This window comes from Anser cygnoides, chromosome 1 (genome assembly GCF_040182565.1).
Source record: "Anser cygnoides isolate HZ-2024a breed goose chromosome 1, Taihu_goose_T2T_genome, whole genome shotgun sequence".
NCBI lineage: Eukaryota > Metazoa > Chordata > Aves > Anseriformes > Anatidae > Anser > Anser cygnoides.
In genome coordinates this window covers 24,473,424-24,495,950 of record NC_089873.1, presented here as the reverse complement: position 1 = coordinate 24,495,950, position 22,527 = coordinate 24,473,424, and the positions used below count along the sequence as shown (strand labels likewise).

Here is a 22,527-nt window from a genome sequence, read left to right as displayed (position 1 = left end):
CACAAGTTCTTTTACGAGATTTTCTTCATTGCAATTACCACTGATCAGACCATGACCTGGAGAAAGCCATGCTGATTTTTCATATTTCTGTATGACAGATAGCCCATTTGTCCATTCCTAAAGATGTGGTAGAGTGAAATATAGTGGAAGGCCCTTCAAAATAAAGACAGGTTTAATACACAGTCCTTGTGATTCATTGAGCAAGTTTGAGTTGCATTAGACAAAATGAATTTACAGTACCTTTTGCTAACAGCAAGAAATAAATTCTCCAGCCGTATGCTCTTGATGTAATAAAGAGGACAGCGAACTGTCCTCTTAGTCTGGAACAGCACCTATGCCTTAGGCAATTAAAAAGACATCTAAAGATCTGCACTGGTGGAGGTAGTCACAGAACATCCCTGGGAAGCCACAGCAGAAGGTGAGAATTGGCCCAACCGTGCTGAAAGCTTTGCTGCTTTGGGAAGGGAACAGGCAGCTCTTCTCCAAGAATTCTGCACAGTAACTAGAAATCAGAAGATGCATTTCTCAAGATGGTAACTTACAACTGAAGCGCTGATTAAAAGAGGTAACTTAGACATATGGAGATAAAGATAGCAGTGCCTGGTTGTATCAAACACTGCCAGAAAGATTTTTAGCACCAGGGGTTTTTCGTTTTGTCCTTTTTTTTTTCTCCTTCTTCAAACTGAGTGGATATTTTCCAGTTTAGTTTATCTCTTGTGCCCAGACGGTGGATTTCAACTTCTAAAGAAGCAAAGCTGGAGTAGGAAGAAAATGTTTCTAGAAGGTGTGTAAGTTCACAGCTTTTGAAACTTAAAATTCCTTTTCTTATATATGCACTAAAAGAGATCCTATGAACTTTTTTTAAACAATACAGAAAACAAAGCATACAACTTACCTCATAGTAACTTCGCACAGCATTGCAGAATGCTTCATCTGCTACGATTTGTGTCTCTCCATTCAAAAAGGCCTGGAAACGTTCCTTCAGTGTCTGTAGCTGTTGTTTATTGAGCTATGTAAGACAAAGAAGGGAAGGAAAACAGTTATAAATGGAGTCAGCCTCAAAATAAAAATATGCAGTGTTATACTCTCTTGGAAGCTGTGGACAGTGGGAAAAAGTCAGGGGCTCGATAGCCAGCCAGCTCCAACTGAAAAACAATGGAGATGCTTCCATATTTTGAAGTGATCCAAGTACTACCATCAGTATGTCTAACAAGTATGCTCCCTGTGAAGAAAATGGACTAACCATGCTCATTATGAAATACATGCACTTTTGGGCACTGATGTTACACCACCACGAGCCAGGTCAAATAAATAATCTGGGGGAAGAGCAGCCACGAGTCTCCAAAACAGGCACCAAGTTTCATTCGGTGGATTTCATATCCCAGCTGAGTGCATTTGAAAACAGACCCTTAACAGAGAATATTACGTGACTAAACATTGCAGTCAAGACATTTTATTAGAGTTTAACGTTATGGGAAAAAGCAAAATCTGAAAGCTCTCTAGGGATCCTGACACAGGCCTTCTTCTAAGTTTCAAAATAACTCTTGAAATATTCTCTAAGATATTTCTCCTCATCAAATCCATAAGAAGTTAGAATGTCACACCAAATGGGACTGCCGCTAACAAAATAATATAACCAAGCAATAATTAAAAAGTTGTTTTGCTTTCCCAGAATTTAAAAATTAATGTAAAGCCTTTGTTTCAGTATTTCTGAACATTAAATTTCACATTATAAAAATTCAATCACAACTGGCTGAAAACCTTATTCATCTTTCCCATATTTTGCTTAGTAAAAGTAAATAAATGTATAGCCAGAGGTTAAAAATATTTTTTCCAGAGGGCAAAAAGTTCGATTTGTATTGGCTAACCTGCAATAAATAGCATTACCTCGACAGTGTCATTGTTTCTTACAGGACTTTTCAACACCTGCAGGAAGTTTGGGAACTTCAGGCCTCCAGGTCTCTAGTGTCAATGCTTTGAAGCCATTTAAACTACAACACTGTTAAAGGATTAACAAAATTACTGCTATCCTCATGATGTGCCTATCTTGGACAACCTTCATATCAAAGGAGAATTTTCGTCATGCATAAAGTTTTCCAATTTATGGGTTTCTATGAAACATAGCAATTTACTGGAAAATTGTGTCTAAATTAAATGCAAAACCAAAAGCTGTTTTATTTTCACAGAAAACAATAGTACAGATATCATCTAAACAATACGAGAACTCCTCTGAAAAAAAAATGGTGAAATGCAGTTAGAAGCAATACAAAGACAAAAACTATGCCTTTGGAAAAAAAAAATGAACTAGTTGAAAATAAGATGACAAACAGAACTATCATCTAACTAAACAATTAGCAGTGCAGAACAAGCCCCAGGAAACCCTTAAGCAAGAAAAGGCCTCCCCCTGAGGTAAGCAAACTTCAGCAGAGGTTGCTGTGACTTGGAGCCAAGTTTCTCTCGAGAACAGCACACCAGCACTGACAGCTTGCCAGTGTGCACCACTGCTAGCTAGAAGTCAGTGTGAGGAGTACTGGTATTATGTTTGCACATACACAAAAAAGGCATCTATCCACCCGCCCGACATATCCATTCCTTGTGCACAATCTGCACTGCAAAGGTTAACTGCTTTAATGGCAACCAAACTTTACTCTCAGATACGCAGGACAGGTCTTTCCTTTCATTCAACTCCCCTTATTCTTCTCCCATCTTCTGAAGATACTAGACAAGCTGAGACATCAGCAAACGCAAATCATTAAAGACGTTTCAAGTTTTTCGTTCAAAGGTAAACACACACTTGTTCTCGTAGGGGACTCGAGACAGAACCGACCCTTCCCACAGCCGGTGCACCCCTGCTGCACCCCTGCTAGGCTCCCAGCTCCTTCATCCTATGGAATATTCACAGCTCTGCCACTCGAACACGCGGGCTTCCTGCCAAAGCAATTATGGAAATGTGTTTTCATGCTTGCAGACTTCATTCTTTAGGTGAGTTGCTTGTCTATTACCCACAAATCAAACAAAAACATTATGAATAAGGCAATGAAATATAAATTTAATTCTGACTTTCTCATTTCTAACCATCATAGTTCAGCAAACTGAAATGCCTTTAAAATATTTATATACGGCTTTCATATTCATTATTTCAGGTAGTAAGTAATTCTAGGGATTGAATGGCATTTGAGGACTATTGTACATTTCTTAAATTACTGATGTTCTAGTATGAAATCTGAATGTGTAGGGAATAAAGTTCTTCTGCAAAGCTAAAAATATTAATTCCAGTAGAAAAATATGAAGAGCTACACTTTGCACTAAGGACAATCTGAAGTGTATTTTACAGGTCCCATATACTGTCATATGTAAAGACACACTTGTGCTAACTGCGAAGACACAGAATAATTTATAGTAGCCCACTGTAACATACAGGTCCTCTGTTTTTTCATTTGACAGAATATTGACTCCACAGTGAATTCTCACTTTTTTGTTGTTGGTGGTCATTTTTAATGCATTTATTAACACAATTCAATTTGCAGCCAAATGTGTCTACAAAACATAAGCTTACAGTAGAAGTAGCTTATGCTAGAATCATAATAGCAACAAAGGGAAAAAAGTGTCTGTGGAAGACATTAGATTAGATATTCAGAAGAAATTCTTTACTGTGATGGTGGTGAGGTGCTGGAACAGGTTGCCCAGAGAAGCTGCGGATACCCCATCCCTGAAGTGTTCAAGACTTTAAATACTTTGTTGGATGTGGCTCTGGGCAACCTGGTCTAGTGGGAGGTGTCCCTGCCCATGGCAGAGGGGTTGGAACTAGATGCTCTTTAAGGTCTCTTCCAACATAAACCATTCTGTGATTGTGACATCCCAACTCCTGGACACAGGCTAAATGCTCAACTGCTCCACAGCTGAGTTACTTTGAAGTTGTCCATCTTGGTCAACAACTGAAGAGAGATGTGGATACCAAGGATATCTGCACAAGTCCATGCATGATAGACCTTTGCATTCTGTCCCTCATAAGTACTTCTTTACATCTTTACTGTCAATGTTTCTATGCCCACATTTTAATACTAACACAAAGAGTCATGAACAGCAAAAATAATTTAAAAAGCACAAGAAAACAAGAAAATATTTTAACATTACTACATGTCCCCCCAAACACAAAACTGAACTCAGACCATCACCTGAAGCATGCAGTAAAGCCTCACTGATTCTGTCACATCCCATCAACCTGCTTCAGTTTTGTATGCTTTATTTGGATTTTGCATTCTCAGTGGTATGAAATCTGTTGTCATAACTCTGCATGATACTTCTCAAATAACTACTGCTGCTTCATGGGAGAACGTATAACTAAATTCCAGTGACTCAGAATACCAGGTTTGATTGCATTCTGCAGGATGAGTTGAAGATAAGCAAAGTCAGCTTTATGGGAAAAAAAATTAACCACCCTAAAACTTTTTTCTTTATTGCAACCATGCAACAAAAAAGTTTCTCTTCCCTTCCATACAATGTACCTTTTGCAAAAGTTTAATTTTTTTTTCTGTTCATATCTGCTAACTGCAAGAGACTATCAAAGAATTAAAATGTATATTTAAGATAGAACAAACTTCTTAGAGCTATTTAATTAAAAGTATTTTTTTTCAAGTTGCAGTAACAATTTCATTTTTCATAATGCACAGAGTAATATAAAGCTATCAAAACAGTCTCATGCAATTACCTATTAAAAAATTCTTCCCTTGCATTTAGCAACTCAAAGACACGTTATATATCCCCATATATTCCTCTTACAGAATTAAAGATTTATTTTAGATGCTTTATTCCTTCTAAAGCAAAACTTGAGTATGAAAACCTAGAGGCATTCCTGTTTTATCTGCACTCGTAACTTTAACAAATTCAATAAATGGATCTTACAAACGGAGGCTTTAATGTTATTTTTATCAGAACTTGTATTTCAAACAGATCTTGCGGTTTAGGGAGTTGTTCCAATGTTACACCTTTTACTTCATTAACCAATAAACAACAACATTTTAAAGGAAAACTCAAGCATATATGGATTTGTAAGAGTAACATTTTATCTTCTGTTTGAAAGAAAAAAGGAAAGAAAAAAGAAAATCCTAGCTTCACAGGATTTGATGCTAGATTTAGGGCATTTTCATCTGCTTCCCACCAGCGAAGTGCACACAGATCAACTCAGTACTGCCCTAAATGTATGCGGCCAACAGCAGCTGGCAAAGACCTAAGTCACACTGCAGCCACCCCCCACAAAACTTTATCCTCCAGACTTAAAAAGCAAGAGAACTGCCTTGTGTCAGCCACCTGCAGCCTCCTGCCATGCGCCAGGCCGCACAGCCTGCAGCTGACCCTGTTCTCTGAAAAATACAGAAAACCAAAGAGCTGGCACAGGAGGAAAAACACTCTGAACCATTGCCACCTTGTGGCAGTTTTAGAAATATAGCAAGGAAATAACCACATATTAAAGGTCTTCACACCCAGAACTTCCAATTGCGTGAGGATCAGTAAGCCTGTGACCTTAACGCAAGCTACAGTATTTCTGCTTCTCTGCTCCCAAGCTACAACGTAAATTACCCTTTCTCAGACCATATGGGTATTTTAGGAAAACAGCAGAAGGTGATGACTGCAATTATAAACAGAGCTAGATAAAAAATTTCTTACACAGACTACAAAAAACAAGGGATAGGGAGGAGCCAACCAAAGAACCACTCCGTAAATTATCAGTTGCAACATGTAGGAACTATAGAAATAAAGATTACATATGTCCCTCCTGAAAAATAATAATAATTATTATTATTGGACAAATTTAGCTAAAAGTATACATTTTGAGACCAGAGAAGAGTGGTAAATAAATAACCTGATGATCCTTTACTCAAAAAGCTGCTTCCCCCCTTTATTTCAATCAAGTGAAAAATATATTTCCTGAAAGAACAGAAATTAATGAAGAATAAGGTCCTTTTTCACCCAACTTCTCACTTTTTCAAACATAACTTTGCTTCTTGTCCTGCCAGACTTGTGGAAATTATGCCAAGGACTAAATTTTTGATTCCATTAACTGAGTTTTGCTGCAGAATAATTTGCCCCATTGCCCATACCTTCAACCAAAACCAAGAAGATGAGAAGATAACAGCCAAATCCTCTTACAGTGACCCTTTACGAACAACTCCAGGATGATAAATAAAATCTATTACAAATGATTTAATAGCAATTCAAAGAGATCACATGTTCAAGGCCCCACACATTTAAGAAGTCCACTCACACATCAAAGCAAGTTTACAACCTGAGCTCCACACACACACCAATAAAATAAGAATGCATGTGTTGTGCATGGACTGTTTTTATTGGTTTTATTTTAAGATTTTGTTTCACGTGTTTTCACTCTGCGATGAGAGGTAGCTGGTTAAGTGATCTCACCACCAGCCCCCTAGTCCCCACCCGCCTTCCCAAATCCTCCGACCACAGCAGGATCTCAAGCTCAGGGACCCCGTTCCAGGGCCTCCTCTGCAGGGTCTCTCAGCTCAGCTTTGTGGGGTACTGGTCAACCTACCACACCGACTGCTTTCCAAGGGAGCCTCAGACATGTAAACAAAGCTTCTAACAAGACTCAGAACTACTCTCACTACCGAGCTCTTGAGCCACCCCAGCCTTCATCCCAGCTTCTCACCACAACTCATGTTGGTGGTGGGGAGGGTTTTACCCACAGGGTTGGTCTCTGGAAAGACACACGCACACCTCCTCTGTGAGAGTCACAGGCCTGGCCCAGAGCCTGAGGCCAGGCCTATCATTACCCTCTCCTAAAACAACAAACGTCTGTGCCACATCATCAGCTGCTAAAGAACTTAATCTTACCTCCATGACGAAAGTAACCCCACAAGGCAAATAGCCAGTTACAAACAGTGATCCTCAACCCCATTTCCCCTCCTTCTCCTCCATCCTGCTTCCCCTTCCAGTAGCTGTCTTCACAAACAAGAACATCACCTGTGGTTTAGAGCAGAGATAGAGTGTGATTATTTTTAGTGAATTACTCAGGAGATGGTCTTCTGAGGAGTAAGACCAAGTAAACGGTATTAGAGACTCTCAGAACTAAACCAGGGATGATAGCTGTGGTTACCCTGCTGAATTATGTGCGTCTCCACAGCATACAGCAATGGACCTATACAGTACGTGGGTGGCACACAATATATGCTCTCCCTTACTATTCATTGCTTAAACTGCTTTCATTTTCTAAATAATGGATAAATATTTTGCTGTCACTTAGCAACCTTAGCAGTTTTTTGTTGTTGTTGTTTTGTTTTTTTTATTTTCTTAAAGCTGAATTTATTCCAAGTAAAACAGTGTCTTTAAGGAGTCTGCTTGCTATCACTCAAATCAGACTACTGTGTGTACATACCCATTGTGCAACAACTGAGCACCTCAGAATCAAATATTAGATTTACAAAACCAGATACATTTACCATACAAGTTTCCCATTCTTTATAATCAAGCAAGCGCAACATGGCATTTATCTCATTAGCCTGCCACTTATTTAAAAACCAGAAACGCTACCAATAATGTATTGGTCATTCAATTCCACTTTTCCTTCCAGATAAGAAATAGTTTCTGCATCATTAAGTCAGAAACTTAAAATATTTTCATCATCCAGGGAGAAACATTCAAGATTCTTAGACAGGACTGTAAAATGTTTCATTAGAAATAGGGAGCTTAAGCATTGGTTTTCTTCAGGGAGTAGAGGGTTGGGAACAAAAGGCACAGGTAGCAAAGACAAGTCTGATTTTTGTGAAAAATTTAAGCACATTGCACTGACCACCAAGATACAGAAATGAGGTCAGCTTCCAAAAAGTACACATTGGCCACATGAGAGGGAAAGAAAAACAAGTATTTTGATAGTGACGGGGATCAAATATTTCATAAGAAAAAAGATCAAACCTTCCTAGTTTGTTGGACATAAGAATCAAAAGACAAAGAAACAGGAAAAAAAAAAGTTAACTATTTAGAAATTTCTCATAGCAACTACAGAAATTTTTCTTTGTTGTAATAATACATTCTTAACCTTACACAGAGTATGCCACACTAGCAAACAAAACTGTTTGTCCTAAATGCAGTAAATATCATACCCCAATACAAGCTATCTCCTCTGAGATTGAGGTTGTCACTGCAGTCGCAACCATTTTCTTTGTACCTACTCCTACTACCTAAGATTTGCTGCAGAATTTAGCTGACAGTCATCAGCTAGCTTCATATTATTGTACTTGTTTCTTCCATGTAGCAGACTTCACCGACCTCCTGTGAGTCTTGGGTGGCTGCACAGACATGCTACACCTCGGCCAGCTATGCCCTGCTGTCCCTCATGCCACCACTGTTTGGGGCCATCCCCCTTTTTGAGTACACAATGGCTTTGCAGCTTTAGTTCCTTGAGGTTGCCAGAACCCCAAGTAAACCATCTTTCCTAAAGGCTACATATGCAGAGCTTCAAGCCAAGAAAATGGACAACAGTTCATACATGTTACCATGAAAATTACACTTAGCAGAGATGTGTACATTGATCCTTGTCCATGTTGGGAGCCTCGTCTATTTGTGTCTTTCCAGAAATGAAAACTGAAGGAAGTTTTAAAGAAAACTGCTGCTAACATATAGATAGATGTACGCTCTGACTCAATGTATTATCAGTCTGAACTATACTGGACTGAATGGATTTACATCACTCATCTCCCTATACAGCTCAGCTCCAGTTTTCCTTCTCTGCATCTATCTCATCTTCTACACCCTGATATGTCGACTGTGTACCCCCAGAACTATTTGCCAGACAGAAGAATTATGTGCTCCAAAAACCATCTTTCTGATTTTGCATAACTTCTCCACATACAAATTAAGCTATCAGAAACAGCTTTTTCATACCTTAAAAGTGTTGCACCAATGAGCTTTGCCTGCCAACAAGCTTACACCAGGACACTTGCTGTATCTGCCAGCAAAGGTCTCTGAAGCATAGCTGTGAAGACACAGCACTACAGCAGACTTGTTTGAACTAACAGAAGCATCAGCAAAATACACGTTCCTCCAACCTACTCTCATCTTTCTGAAGTTGACATTAATGTCCCATTTTAGCCCACTTTCTAACGAAACACTGTGATCACACAACCGTTCCTTTTCTGTGCAAATGTCAGCTTTTTCGCCACACAGGTAACTTCTGAATACACTTCCCAGTTTCCATCAATTCTGATAAAATGTGGAGGTTTCACAGATAACAAGATTTTACCTTCTCTGAAAAACTGAATTAAAAAGAAATGTAAATTACTCTTCTCAGTAATTGAAATGCAAGAAAAACAAAGACTCTAATTTCTGTTTGGCACTTGGCAAATACAAACATGAAGTTACATGCCCATCACACTCTATGGCTATGCAGTTCATGACTAGCTTGGCTCAAGTTCAAGGAAAAGAAAGGGTAACAATAAAAATCAGAATAAATCCGGAGTAAAGTATCCATTTTATTCTGCATGCCTTGGTCATTCTGATGACATTTAAACAGTATTTCACCAAACTATGTAATTTTACAAAATATTTTCCAGAAACTTTAATCTGGTTTTATTAATAAGCAAAACGGTGTCCATACTCCACTTCTCTGCAAGGGCTGCAAATCAGAGATATTCAAGATTGATGGGACCTCTGGAAGTCACCTAATCAAACCTCTTTTTCAAAGCAAGGCTAGCTAGGAAGATACATCATGCAGCTCAGGACCCCGTCCAGATGAGCTTCGCATATCTCCAAGGATGGAGATACTGCAGATTCTCTGTGCAATCTGCTCCAATAATTTTTTATGATTTTTTTCCCCCAAAATATCTAGTCAGAAATTCCCGTGTTGCAGCTTGTGACTATTGCTTCCTGTTCTTTCACTGTGCAGCTCTAAAATGAGTCTCGTTTGATCTTCCCTATAGCCCTGTCCCCCTTACAAAACAGCATTCAACCTCTTAATCTTCTTCGTACTTTAACGACCCACATCTCTCCACCTTTCCTGGACGTGTTCCACCTCCCTAACCATCTTAGGAGACCCTGGTGTATTTCTTCCAGTTTGTAGATAGTGTTCTTCTATCTGACCAAAAAATAGACACAGTATTCCAGATGTGGCCTCACCGGTGTCAAGCTGATGGGAAAATAAACACACTTCCCTTGACTAGGTGCACTCCTGCTAATGCAGCTGAATATGCAGCCAGACATCATTACCACCACTCGTGCTCCACTCGCTGTCCACCAGGTTCCCCAGGTCCTTTGCTGAAGAGGACCCAGCCAGTCAGTCCCTTGCCAATAAGGATGCATGGGGCTGTGGACCAGCTGTGTGGCTTGGCTTTCATCTGTGATGAACATCAGGAGATTCTTGTAGGCCTATCTGTCCAACAAGACAGGAGTCCCCTGAACAGCAATCCTGCTCTTTGCTATTAAGTTCTCCTCTCAATTTGATGTCACCTGAGAATTTGCTGAGGCTGTGTTCAGTTCTGTCTTTCAGGACATTAATGACATTCAGCAGCATCAGCCTCAAGCCCTGAAAAACATAACTTTAACCAGTCGGCTAGGCTGCTGAATTCTGACTGTTACCCTTTAAGCCTAAAGGTGTGAAGTTTTATCCAATCTACTTATCCAGTCCACTTTTCCATTGCTCTCTCCTCATCCACTGAGGCAGACACTTCATTAACGAAGGCAACTGGATTGGTCAAAAGCAATCTTCCCTTGGATCTATGCTGCCTGTTCCTCATCACCCACCCGTCCTTTATGTGCTTAGAAATAGTTTCCATGAGAACTTATAATATTCCATAATATTCCCAGGGAACAAAGTGAAGCTGACCAGCTTCTGCTTTCCAGGATCCTCCTCCTTGGTGAAGACTTCTTGCTTATGTTGAATGTGACACAATACTTTATTTACCAACGACCTCCCTGCATCACTTTTCAAAGACGATAGAGAGTACCTTTGGATGAACTCTGTCTGATATCATCACCTAGATCCAGCCTAATTAAATACTCTTTGACTTGATATTCCTGTACCACAGGCAGAACCCCTCTCCCACCAAGTTTGCAACTAGTCAAAAAGGCCCATGAAACCTGAGAGCAGACCTGGCCAGTAAAGAAACCCATTGAAGGCATGGAGTATCTCAGCTTTTTCTTGTCCCTTGTTGGCAGCTCCCTCACCCCCTTCTGTCTTCCTTTTCCATCCGTCATTCCCATTCCATCTTCCTTTTGCTGCTGCTGTGTCTGTACAGTTCCTTCTCTGTGGCCATGTACACATCTCCCCGCCCCCAAGCCCAGGCAAGCTTTGACCTTCCTAATCCCATTTCTGCCTCACTGGGTGATGTCTTGTCCCCGCTTCCACCTCCCATACTCTCCATTTTACATTATCAATTCCTGTTCAGCCATACTGGCCTCCCTCTGTACTTGATTACTATACTTGTACATCAGAATGAACTATTCTAAGTCGAACCGCTGTATGTCCTCCACAATTCATCATTCCAAAAGAAAGAAGAAAATGCCACCTCTTTATGGAGATTGGAAAGATAAATAGATGATAGACAAATTGCAGCACAAACAAGTATTTTGAAGTGAAGCTTCTTGGCTTCCCTAGAACTAGACAGGAGCAGATGGTCCACACCTCTGAAACACCCTTCAAATTAAGGACAATAAATTCAGGCTTAAAAAAAAATACATCTCATTAATTGATTGTCTTCAACTAACACATTAATGTCAAAGAAAATTTAACAAGGTTAGTGGATAACAGACATGTATCAACACCTTGCCAAAGTATATTGCAATATATTGGGTGACTGGACAAATTTATGGAAATCTACTTGCAGATTACATACACAAGAATGCTATATACATACCCATTCCCCCTGTCTTGGGTAGAAAATTCCTGACATTACTATCATTGTGGGAATTATTACACACACCTGCTCCATTTTTCAGTGTCTTCCTATCCATCTGATTAAAGCCACTGTTGTGTAGTTGGCTAGATGGACTGTTTTTCCAATCCAATTAAAATATAGAAAAAAACTAAGGGAATAGAAGTAAAGCATGGCCTGTAAGATCATTAAAAGTTATGTTTCTACATCATACAAACACGCAGTTTACAAGTGAGTGCACACAGCCTAATTTAGCTACATTATGGCAGACCTAGGATGGTCACAGAGACATGATATTAAGGACCATAGAAAAACAACAACAAAAATACTGTGCAAACCCAAGTGACCTTCAGCTTTGCGGAGCAAGGACACATTGCTGAGAAAGAGACTGTAGCTTTGTATAAACTATTCACATATCACCTCATCACATTTTGTACACTTACACTTGTCACTTACTCTCTCGCCTTGGAAATTGGAGTGGGAGAAGTTTCTACTTTGAAATCCTTTCCCAGCCACTTAACATGAGCCTTCAGACATTTTCATCTCCAACTCTTAGACCAGCCTCGGGAATCCATTTATCAGAAACATCTAGACAGTATCTGAATAATAAATATGAACATCTGCATAGCCACCACAATAAACATCCTCCATGACAGACGTATTCAAATCCCTGAATACATTTATTCCTCAGCACATAATAAGATTTTGAAACAGCATAGCAGATAATCTCATGAAAACCACATGGATGAAACTAAGCAACTACTACACATGGCAACCAACTCAAAAACATTGCCCTAACAGCAAATAGAGTGCATCTTGTGAAGGTGCATCATCTCTGCTTCCCAGCCCCATCACTCAGAGCTATGTCTGGGAAATAACTTTCATAAATCTGTAAGATTCCTGTACACACAAACCTGAGGCAGTTTGGTTTTCTGATGCATTACAATTCCATCAGAGAAATATCCAGTAAGTACATAGGAGATTCATTATCTTCTCCCTAACTAATATAATCTCCACTTTCCCTAACAATCTATTCTGTAACACAGTCTCTTAAGTACCGTAGCACAGTTCAATGAGGAGCAATTAACCCCAGCTAGCAGTTAACACTGTAATTTTATAATTTAATGCTTCCATCTCAAAAACTACCCCATCCCAATCATGTAGACTGGTTTAATATAAGATGTTACTTTGCCCCCACAAATCTTGTTTTGCTTACATCCAAGAGCTTACATGCCAGAGCATTATTCAATAGTAGTAGTCTATCTAATAAACTGAAAGGTAAATTTTTAAAGAAAAATACACCACTAGGTTTTGGTCATCAAGATTTTTAGGCGATTCTCCATCATTTTAAGTCTTAAGTACAACAGAGCATCTTCCTGAACCAAATGTTCTAGCAGAAAGAAAGGATTTGAAAAAGGAACAACAGGATGCCTTTTTAAATGCACATAATTAGGAAGTCAGACTAGATCTTAGCAGTCCTTCTGGTCAGTTTGCAGAAAATTCTTAAGGCTTAATTTACACAGCTGAACGTACCAGGTGAGCAAAACAGATTTTATAATAGCATCTGATTGCAGCTTTAAAGAGTACTCCACTTTGTTTCAAATACTCAAACTGGAGGAAAATAGAAAAAAGGCTTCTAAAGGGGAAGCAGAGATAACATTATGATCTTCAAACATATTACAATCAAGCATGTTGTTTTGTCAGATGCCTATGTACACTGGACTCAAATCATCTTTCCATGCCAAAAGTCACACACGTACTATCCAAGTTTACACGCTTGGCTGTATTCATCCACATATCTGAAATGCAGATTAAGCATTCCCCAGTCAGTCTCATCTAGGTCAGACATACACACATACATAACTATGGTTTCCTGTTTCATCAAAACATTACCTTAGTCTGTGAAAAGTCTGCACTCAAATGTTTGTTGACATATTCTAGAGCATCTTTATTTACAGGTAAATTCATTAATTAGTGCAAATCCACTCACCTTTCTGGAAAAATGAGTTTGTCTCAGATCTGAATCTATAACATCAAAATATAGAAGGAAAATACCGTCTACCTAAATGTAAATGTATAGTTCTCACATTCTAAACAAACCTCTCAGACTTCACTAATTTCTTAAGAGGCACAAGAAACTAGTGCACTAATTCTATCCAAAGTTATATTTCCCTGGACAATCTTTACATAACTCTTAGAGCCACAAGAAAACACTTGATTAAATTTCCCAATAAAAATGAGAAGTACTCAAAAAAAAAAATCCCCCTAGAATATCACAAATAAACATCTGTCAGTCCTCTTTTAGACGTTTGTGAAATTATAACATTAGCTAACAGATTGTATTGTCAGGCTTTTCCTGGTAATGAATCAGAACTTCTATTTTTTTTCTTCTGCCTTTTTTTATCCTATTTCTAGTGCTACCTTTTGCTATGCTAAGTAGTTTCCTCTGTTTGGTATGCATTCTCATCATCCAAACCTTTTAGAATTTACTTCTCTACATGAGCATCTTTTTCCCATCTCATCGTTGATTCTCTGCTACCTAGGAGGGAAGAAGCAGCTTCATACATTAGAAAGAAAACATTTGTTGCTTTTCTTTCATGATCAAGATTCTGGATTCTGTCTCCTGCTTTACTTAATTAAATATTTCTCCTGTCTTAATCATTTGAAATAAAGTCGCAGTACTTGCTATGTTTTGCACATAGTGCAAAACATGTAATGTTTGCACAACACCTACTAATTATCATCTATGAATTCAATTACTGAGTGTTAATTTTCTCTTCCCTTGTGGGAACACAAAGCAACCCAGAGCAGATACTCCTTGGTTCTCACCAAATCCTGCTGCAGTCTAATGCGCACCACTGAAGCCACCTCAGCTCCATGGTGTCTGTGTCTCCTGCCTCCCCGGTCCTCAGCCTTGACCCTCACCTGCTGACTCTGCTATCAGGCTGGCCTCGGACCTGCCTCAGCACCACAGCCTTCCCAGGGACCACTAGACCAAGGCAACCCTGAGCACTGCCTCCAGACCAGATCCCGGCTCCAACTCACAGCCTTGAGCCCCTCACCAGACATCCTGGCTTGCCTCCCCTCAAAGGCCCTGCTGCTCCCCCTCACCCCCTTTATTTCCCCACACCGCCCTCACACGTGTACCTTCCCTAGCAATCGCTGCCGATCTTCACATCTCCCTCCTTCCCTTTGCCTGGCTCCAGCTTTGGTGACCACAGAGCCTCTAGCATGCTGCTGCATGCCTCACCTCTTATTCTCTGCAGTCAGGCATGCTCTCAGTAAAAAGACAAAAGAACACGCCAAAAAACGATAATCCTCCCACCCCCATGGATAAAAGTGTCCCTTTAAAACATACACCTACATTATTCAAAACAGAAGCCAAAACTACACTTGCAACATTTCCTTTAAGCTATTCACTGAGGGAATCACAGTAGCTTTCATCAAGATCTTCAGCGATTTCTTTCCAAATGAAATCCATGTTGTATCTTCATCTTCCCTATTCTTGTACTATTTTCAAAAATTCAGTCTTTCAGGTTCCATAAATCTACTTTCTCCTTATATTTCCTTTTCTTCACTGATGTTTCAGAGAGGATCTGGAAGGTTTCACCTTTGGATTCACCTCAGCTCACAGGCACAATTAGATCTCATTCAACAGGCTCATCTAAGCAGTTCTCCTCTCTTCTTTGCAAAAGGAACTGGTGTTAACATTGTCTGGTTTCTCTCCTGTGGTGCCCAGGTGTCAACGTGTGCCTAGCACAGCCCTCCTCAGAGATTCACAATGTTGTCTGCACTCAAACCACCCATTTCCTTCCTTCCTTTCATTACCACTCACAGAAGTACACCACACTTCTTGATCAGGCCTCGAAGTCCAAAACAGCTTAATCTCAGCCCTCCTTCCAGGCAGAATTTTTGTTTCCCAGATCTAAACAATCTCTGTGATCCACCTTTTCCTACATTCAACACAAACAACTTTCTTTTCACTTAGTGTTTCAAGTTCTACCTAATGAGCACAGCGCCGCTGTCTTCTGAAGACATGACTATTAATCACTGCAAATACCCACATCCTCCTTTTACAAGAAAAGAAGGTAGACAGTTGAGATATAATTCAGTCATATCATCAATATTACAAAAATGCAGTTTTCTAAATCAAGTAATAGAGAAAGTTTGGGATTTAGCTCCCTAACATTGCTCTCTTAGGACATTTTATTAGGTTTTCAAAACAGTATTTTATTAAAAATTTGATGGCCTTTACAACCGTATTCCACTAACTCATCTGCCACACGGACTCCTTGTGCAAGCGACCGGGACCGTCAGACATCACAATGCACAACATGAAGCACTGAGAGAAATTTAATTCCGTGTAAACAGAGCATAAAAGTCTGGAGAATTGTGGCCTCGACCTTTGCACTTCTTGTACTTAACAACGAGCAGAAACAGAGTCATAGCAAAATTCTGCTTCCCCACAGGAACTAGTACTGGTGGAAATCAACTTTCAGTCGAAATTTCAACTTAGAAAAAAAAAAATCTCATCTCCAATTATAAATCGGAGGTTAGATTTACATAAGATTTCGGTCTCAGCAATACAGACTCAGAGGAAACAAAAAACAAAAGACAGATTTAATTAAGGTGTTCTCCACTGTGCAACAGTGTTAACACTAATTTTAAAAAGTTATTAAGCTGTACTTATTCCTATAGAAAGTTATTGGCAAAATGTATTTCTTTTATTGTAGCCTTTGATGCCTTGAGGGAACAGAGTTAAATGGCTGAGTCAGTCTGTAAAACAGCAAACCAATTCCCTTACATCACATTCTCCTCCATGCACTGAATACTAAACAGGACAGAATATTGAAAACAAAAGCTGACTGTCTGCCAGCTGAAACATGACTTTGTACCATGCAGGATGTATTGATAACTTGCTCTCTTCAATGAGCAAACCAAATGAATCACAACAAACAACAAGGTTGTACGGTATACTACTACAGATTTGTTTACTCCATACATGCATATTCAAGGCGACAATAAATACAGGCAGTTACTAAACTCATTCCCTAGGAAAGAATTTTTTTCAATTTGCAATATAACAAAGAGGATCCCCTGGTAATGCTATTACCTCTAAGGTCTTCATTCTTACACTGTACAGCATAGAGAAAGTACATCTTATTTCCTTCCTCTTTTTGTACAGCCCATATTCATCAAACAACGAAGAACAAAGGCCTCAAGGCATTCTCTAGTGTAACAATCCAAATAACCAGGTTAGGTTAAAAAAAAAAGTAACTACATATGCAAGTACTTTCCCTCCTTACAAGAACATGTGATTCTAAAGATTTACCTATAAGTAATTTTTCAAAAAGATAATCCTTTTTGTACTCATGAGCTTTTGTCAGAACAGCTCATTTCTGTGAAACCTCAGGACTCCTCTGCTATACCAACAGCACGTTTCCCTGCTGTGAAGTGGAAGCATGGTACAGCCACGTGAATGAGACTGAAAAGAGAAGAATGGCAGAAAAAACTTAAGCCTTTTACTATTAATTCAGACTGCAATAACTCCAGGGGCCCTCTGTGGAATCGGGCTTGATAAACTCAACAAGAGCCCTGCAGGAAAAGGCAACAGCATCGGACAAGAGCTGGCCGGAGCAGGGACAGCAAGAAATCCAAGTGAGGGAGTCAACGCTGAGCCATCCTCAGCAGGTTGTCACTTGCCAAAGTATTCAGACAGAAGAAATTACTGCCCTTTGACTTGATAAGTAACCCATGCGTGGAAGTCATCGTACAGCAATAATATTCTGCTGACCCTCGGATCAACCCAGGAATCAGCCAACAAGTAATCAAGCTCATTTCCCGTTCTCTAATGTTTGTTAGAGATTAAACCACTTAAGCTAGCATCTGCAACAACAGCAACACAGCAATAGATAAATTCCATTTTTACCACCTCCAAATTCTAACTCGTACAGGATCCTTTCCTTTGTTCAAAGGACAGTACAGCATCTAATGACTTTTTCATATAAATACATTACTAAATCTAGTACTGTTATAAATATCTCTAATTAGCTTGTCACAGATTGTTCATTAAGATTTGAAAGGGAACTGGATTGACACAGTGTTTTGGGATACGTTCATTTGGTAAACTCAGTGCAGAGGAAGAGAAATGAGTCAGATCAAGATTAAATAAATATTGTAGAAGTCTTGCATTTCTGATTACAAGCTAGCTAATGGAAAGCAGACAAGAAAATGTACCTCACATTTACAGGAAATCTACTTGTAAGAAATATGATTTGAATCCAATGACCATTTGTTTAGAACCCAGCAATCAAGGGAATACAGTCTAGAAAAATAACCATAATGTGGTAACTGCTTAAACATCACTTGTTTTTTTATGTACGCAAGCAACTTTGAAACAACTGGCTTTAAAACTTGGTCTGAGGGTATGAAGGAGAGAATAGAGTCTAAGTCAACCAGCTTTTTATGCTTGATGAAATCCATTAACTACTGACATTCTGAAACAAGAAAAGATAGAAAAACTTTTAATCACATCTTGTGCTTTAGTTTCTGCTTCCACTAGGGAATAAAAAGAAAAACAAACAAACAAAACACTTTCTAATGTTAAGAAATAGAGGGGGGAAAATATACACAAATTTCTGACACCTGGAGTTTCTGGCATTGAAACTGAGCACCTGCATGGCAAGGACCAAGCTCGACACAATCCAAGCACCAAGGGGCACTGTCCTGTGGCAGATTTTCACACAAAATACAAAAAAGGGAGAAGAGGGAGCAAAGAGCTCTAAAAAAAGGCCTTAAATGGGGACAACACCAATCGGAGACTAGCTCTCAGAGTGATGGGGGCTGCAGATAAATGAGCAGAGATGTTGTTTTCTACTTACTTGAGTTATTCCTGAATGGTCATTAAAAATCTACTGGGAGCACTTTCACTTGGACCTGCTGAAATTCACTCCCAAATTTATGAAGTGTTGAAATGGAATCAGTGAACTCATTGCAATTTACCTTTACTTCTAAGCTGATAAGTATTTGCAGTATTGATGTGTTTGATTAACATATTACAGGTTATGGTTCTGAGAGCCATTTCACTCTCTTAAAATGCTATCATCCTAATATACATAAAAATCAGGTATCCAAGCAATCTAGGAAGAGAAGCAAGAAACTACACAACCTACAGCTCTTGGAAGTTATGCAGGCACTACTGATGAAACCAGGAAAGAATATTTAAATTGAAACTAAAAATTTTATCTTTTTTTTTGTCTAGTTAAAAACATCAAAAACCCTTGAGAAAGGAAAAATCTGTGAAGTTTAGGATTATGGTTTTGTTGTTGTTTTATTGTTACTTATTTTTTCTTATTAGTCAGTGGAGTGGTTCAATGTGATTTGGTAAACACATCCCCTAACGGTAGTTAGGTCTCCTACTTCTAGGATGCCCCCTTTTCAAAGTCTGTTATATCAAAATATTCTATTCTAGATACTAAAAATGAGAAATTTAAAAAGACATCATCCCTCTCTCTTTCTAAAAGTCTTGACATTTGAACACAAATTTTGCAACATCCACATAATAAAATGAAAAGGGTTTTCCATGTGCATCTTACTGCCTTAATCTTCTACAACAATCTTCTTATTTCTTTCACTCCCACAAGGAGTAAAGTTTTCCTAAACAAAGGGAAAAAAAGCATGAAGTAACAATATTAACTGTTTTCTGTCTTACTAAGTAAGAAAGAGGAGAAAGCACAGACATAAAAATTACCTTGCTGACTATCAACAGCTAAAGTTATTGGTTAAGCTAAAACAGCACAAGTTTTGCCTCCTAGTTTAGCAAACTAGCAAAAATGTAAGCCTTCAAGGGCTTGCTAGATGATCTGGATGAAGATTGCATAACTGAGATACATTTATCATGTGAAGCAATAGTTCAACCTCCTTCTCTACATACAATGTCCAAAAGGTTATGTTTAAATGGTTACTATAAAACTACACTAAGCTTTCTAAAAAATCACAAATATACCCATTAACAATCTAGCTCACTCTTCCGGAGGCATAGATTTTGCCCAGGTCTTTATTTTTTTTAAGAATATTTTTAAAAAGAACCCCCAAGAAATCAAGTTATGTTTTCCATATGGTTACAATTACTTGCAGTGAAAAGAAATATAGAGTAATGAGGTAAAATTGTAACAATGCAGCCAACTGATTAAAGCACTGCAAAACAGACACAGATTAACCACAGAGGGTATTCTGACATCGTCAAAAGCCAACCCAGTCACCGTATTTCCCACAATACAGGATACTTCCAACATCACTTAGAGCACCAGTGGCACCTCTGTAGCTTCAGCTGGGACACTGCCCCTGTTAGCTGTCTGTTTTGACAGCTACATTCAGTTCATGGCTCTAGAGCATGTCACAAAACGAGCTAGCCCCATCCCTCCCTATATTTAGGTAATACCTAAACATACTTCTTTCTAGGATTTTCCTAATAACTGCTTATTTTGCGGCAATGTCGCCAAGGCTCAGTGTATCCCACGCTTTTCAGACACATCTGTTTTCCTGTCCATGTCTGAACACACCATACAGTTGGTACGCATATGCCCCAATAAATCAATCCAAAATTTCTTGGAAGCACTGAGCAGCATACTGTGCAAGTACACACCACTCGTGTATTGCTCATGCACAAAAATGACAGAAAAAAATAGGATGGATGGGATCTGCAGAGGTTACCTGGTCCAAACTCTTATTCAAAGCTAGGCCAGCATCTAAGTTGTGGCACTGCAATTCCTCCAGTGCTCAGGGCCTTGGCCCGTCCCAGTTTGCACATCTGGAATGCAGATTCTGCAGGCTCTGATCAACCTGCTTCAGTGCTTAACCACATTCACCATCAGAAGTTTTTTTTTTTTCCTGATATTCAGATGAAGCTTCCTTTGTCGCAAATTGTGACTTCCACCTCTTATCCTTTTGTTGCCCGTATCTCCATGAATCTGGCTCCACTTCTTCCACACCACTCAGCTCACTGCTACAAAAGCTGTTGGGAAATCGTTTTTAAGACCATCGCCCATAGTTTCTCTACATACCAATAGCAAAGGTTTTTGTTTGTTTGTTTTATGAATAAAAGAGGAAAAGATAAAAAATGGAATATATCCTGTTAGAAAAGAGGAACACACATCATGAAATACCTAAACATATCTTCAGCATATTATTGGAAAATATCTAAATGTGTCTGTCTTCTACATATATGATTGGCAGATACATGGAACACTTTCACAGTTGAAAAAGTAGCTGTACTGTAAAGTAGTTAGATTTCTAAGAGATATCACAGACATTCAAGTTCCTCTGGATAAGTTACCTTGTGATCATCTTTGCATTCTTCAAAGGCTCCTCATCTCCAAATCATATTGACAATGGCAGAAAACACGGATGCCACATTCAAGGTATCACAGCTAAGAAGACCCTGTCCTAAAGCCCTTAAAAGTGCACTCACTGCTTCTACAAGCTCATTTTTCCTACTTGTACCAGGAACTGAATTTCTGGTATAGTATTTCTCTATGTAAAGTAGTTCAACAAGATGTTCCAAACTAGGAAGAGTCACAATATATTAGAATTATGGGTGCAAGAACAAGGTTTTTAGCTTACAGATTACAGTCATCCTCCAGAACTAAGCTTTACAAATAGCTGAAATTCAGAGTCAATTATGCCGAAATCCAAACTTATGACTAAAAGCAAAAAGTACAATTCAGGCACCCAAACAAAGTTAGTTATTTCTAAGCATCACACGGAGAAGAAAAAAAAAACACAAAACATCATGAATCTCCTGTTTCTATTAAAGTCAGATCAAACTCACCGGGGAGCACACGTCAAAGCACATCTGAAAGCACTGGTTATTGCATGGTCTACAGCAGAACAAGACAACTGCTCTGTAGATGACTTAACTGTGTTTCTACGAGTTACTAATCCAATTCTACTTTACAGCAGTCATCTTCTTCCTAAAGCAAAAATTCCTAAAAGGAAAAAACAGCAATACTTTATGAATATTTTAAAAGTAATGTCCTGACTGTCAAAACACAGCCTTTACACCTTGCATGGTGAAAGCAGCTGGGGAGGACTTTTTTATTTCCTGGGGGAGGGGGGGATGAGGGAGGGAAGCTGTTTCTGAATAAGTGGGTGCTTAGCCTAGTTATTCAGATGGGTGACTTGCTTGGATTGATAAATATGGAGTCCTAGAGTTTCAGTAACCTGATTCTAGAATATGCCTAGTTGTTTATTTTACTCAAGACAAACTCAAACTGCAATGGAATTAAAGGAAAGACTCCCTAATGATTTCAACAGGTCTGAAGACCCAGCTAACCTCACACTCTTCCATCACTTCAAATGATGGAGAAAACATGAATTCTTTACTTGCATTTAAAGTAAGTTACGTGTTCTGCCTCTGTGGGAAGGACGAAGGGGTGAATATACTTTCTTCCAGTATTTCTGAGTATCAGTTTGCCCAGAAATCTTTAGACAGATTATTTTGTTAACAACCAAGCATGGTTTAGCTGGTATTGCGTATACACATCTGAAATTTATCATCCTGACCCGAGGAAACAGAGTATGTTCACAACTAAAACTTTCATTTAGTCATACACCTGCAGCAGAGTCAGCTTATGTCAATGATGCG

General features: G+C 39.0%; 1 protein-coding gene across 11 annotated transcripts in view; it reads right to left on the bottom strand.

Moving 5' to 3' along the window:
* Positions 1-22,527, bottom strand: part of CADPS2 (calcium dependent secretion activator 2) — a 311,398-nt gene that overhangs the window by 246,168 nt on the left and 42,703 nt on the right. For all 11 annotated transcript variants that reach the window (XR_010828792.1, XM_066990707.1, XM_066990733.1 and 8 more), the window contains exon 2: positions 896-1,009. Coding sequence is in view for 10 of the 11 variants with exons in the window: in XM_066990707.1 (XP_066846808.1) it covers positions 896-1,009 (114 nt within the window). In the remaining variant the exon portion in view is untranslated. The remainder of the gene's footprint in view (positions 1-895; positions 1,010-22,527) is intronic.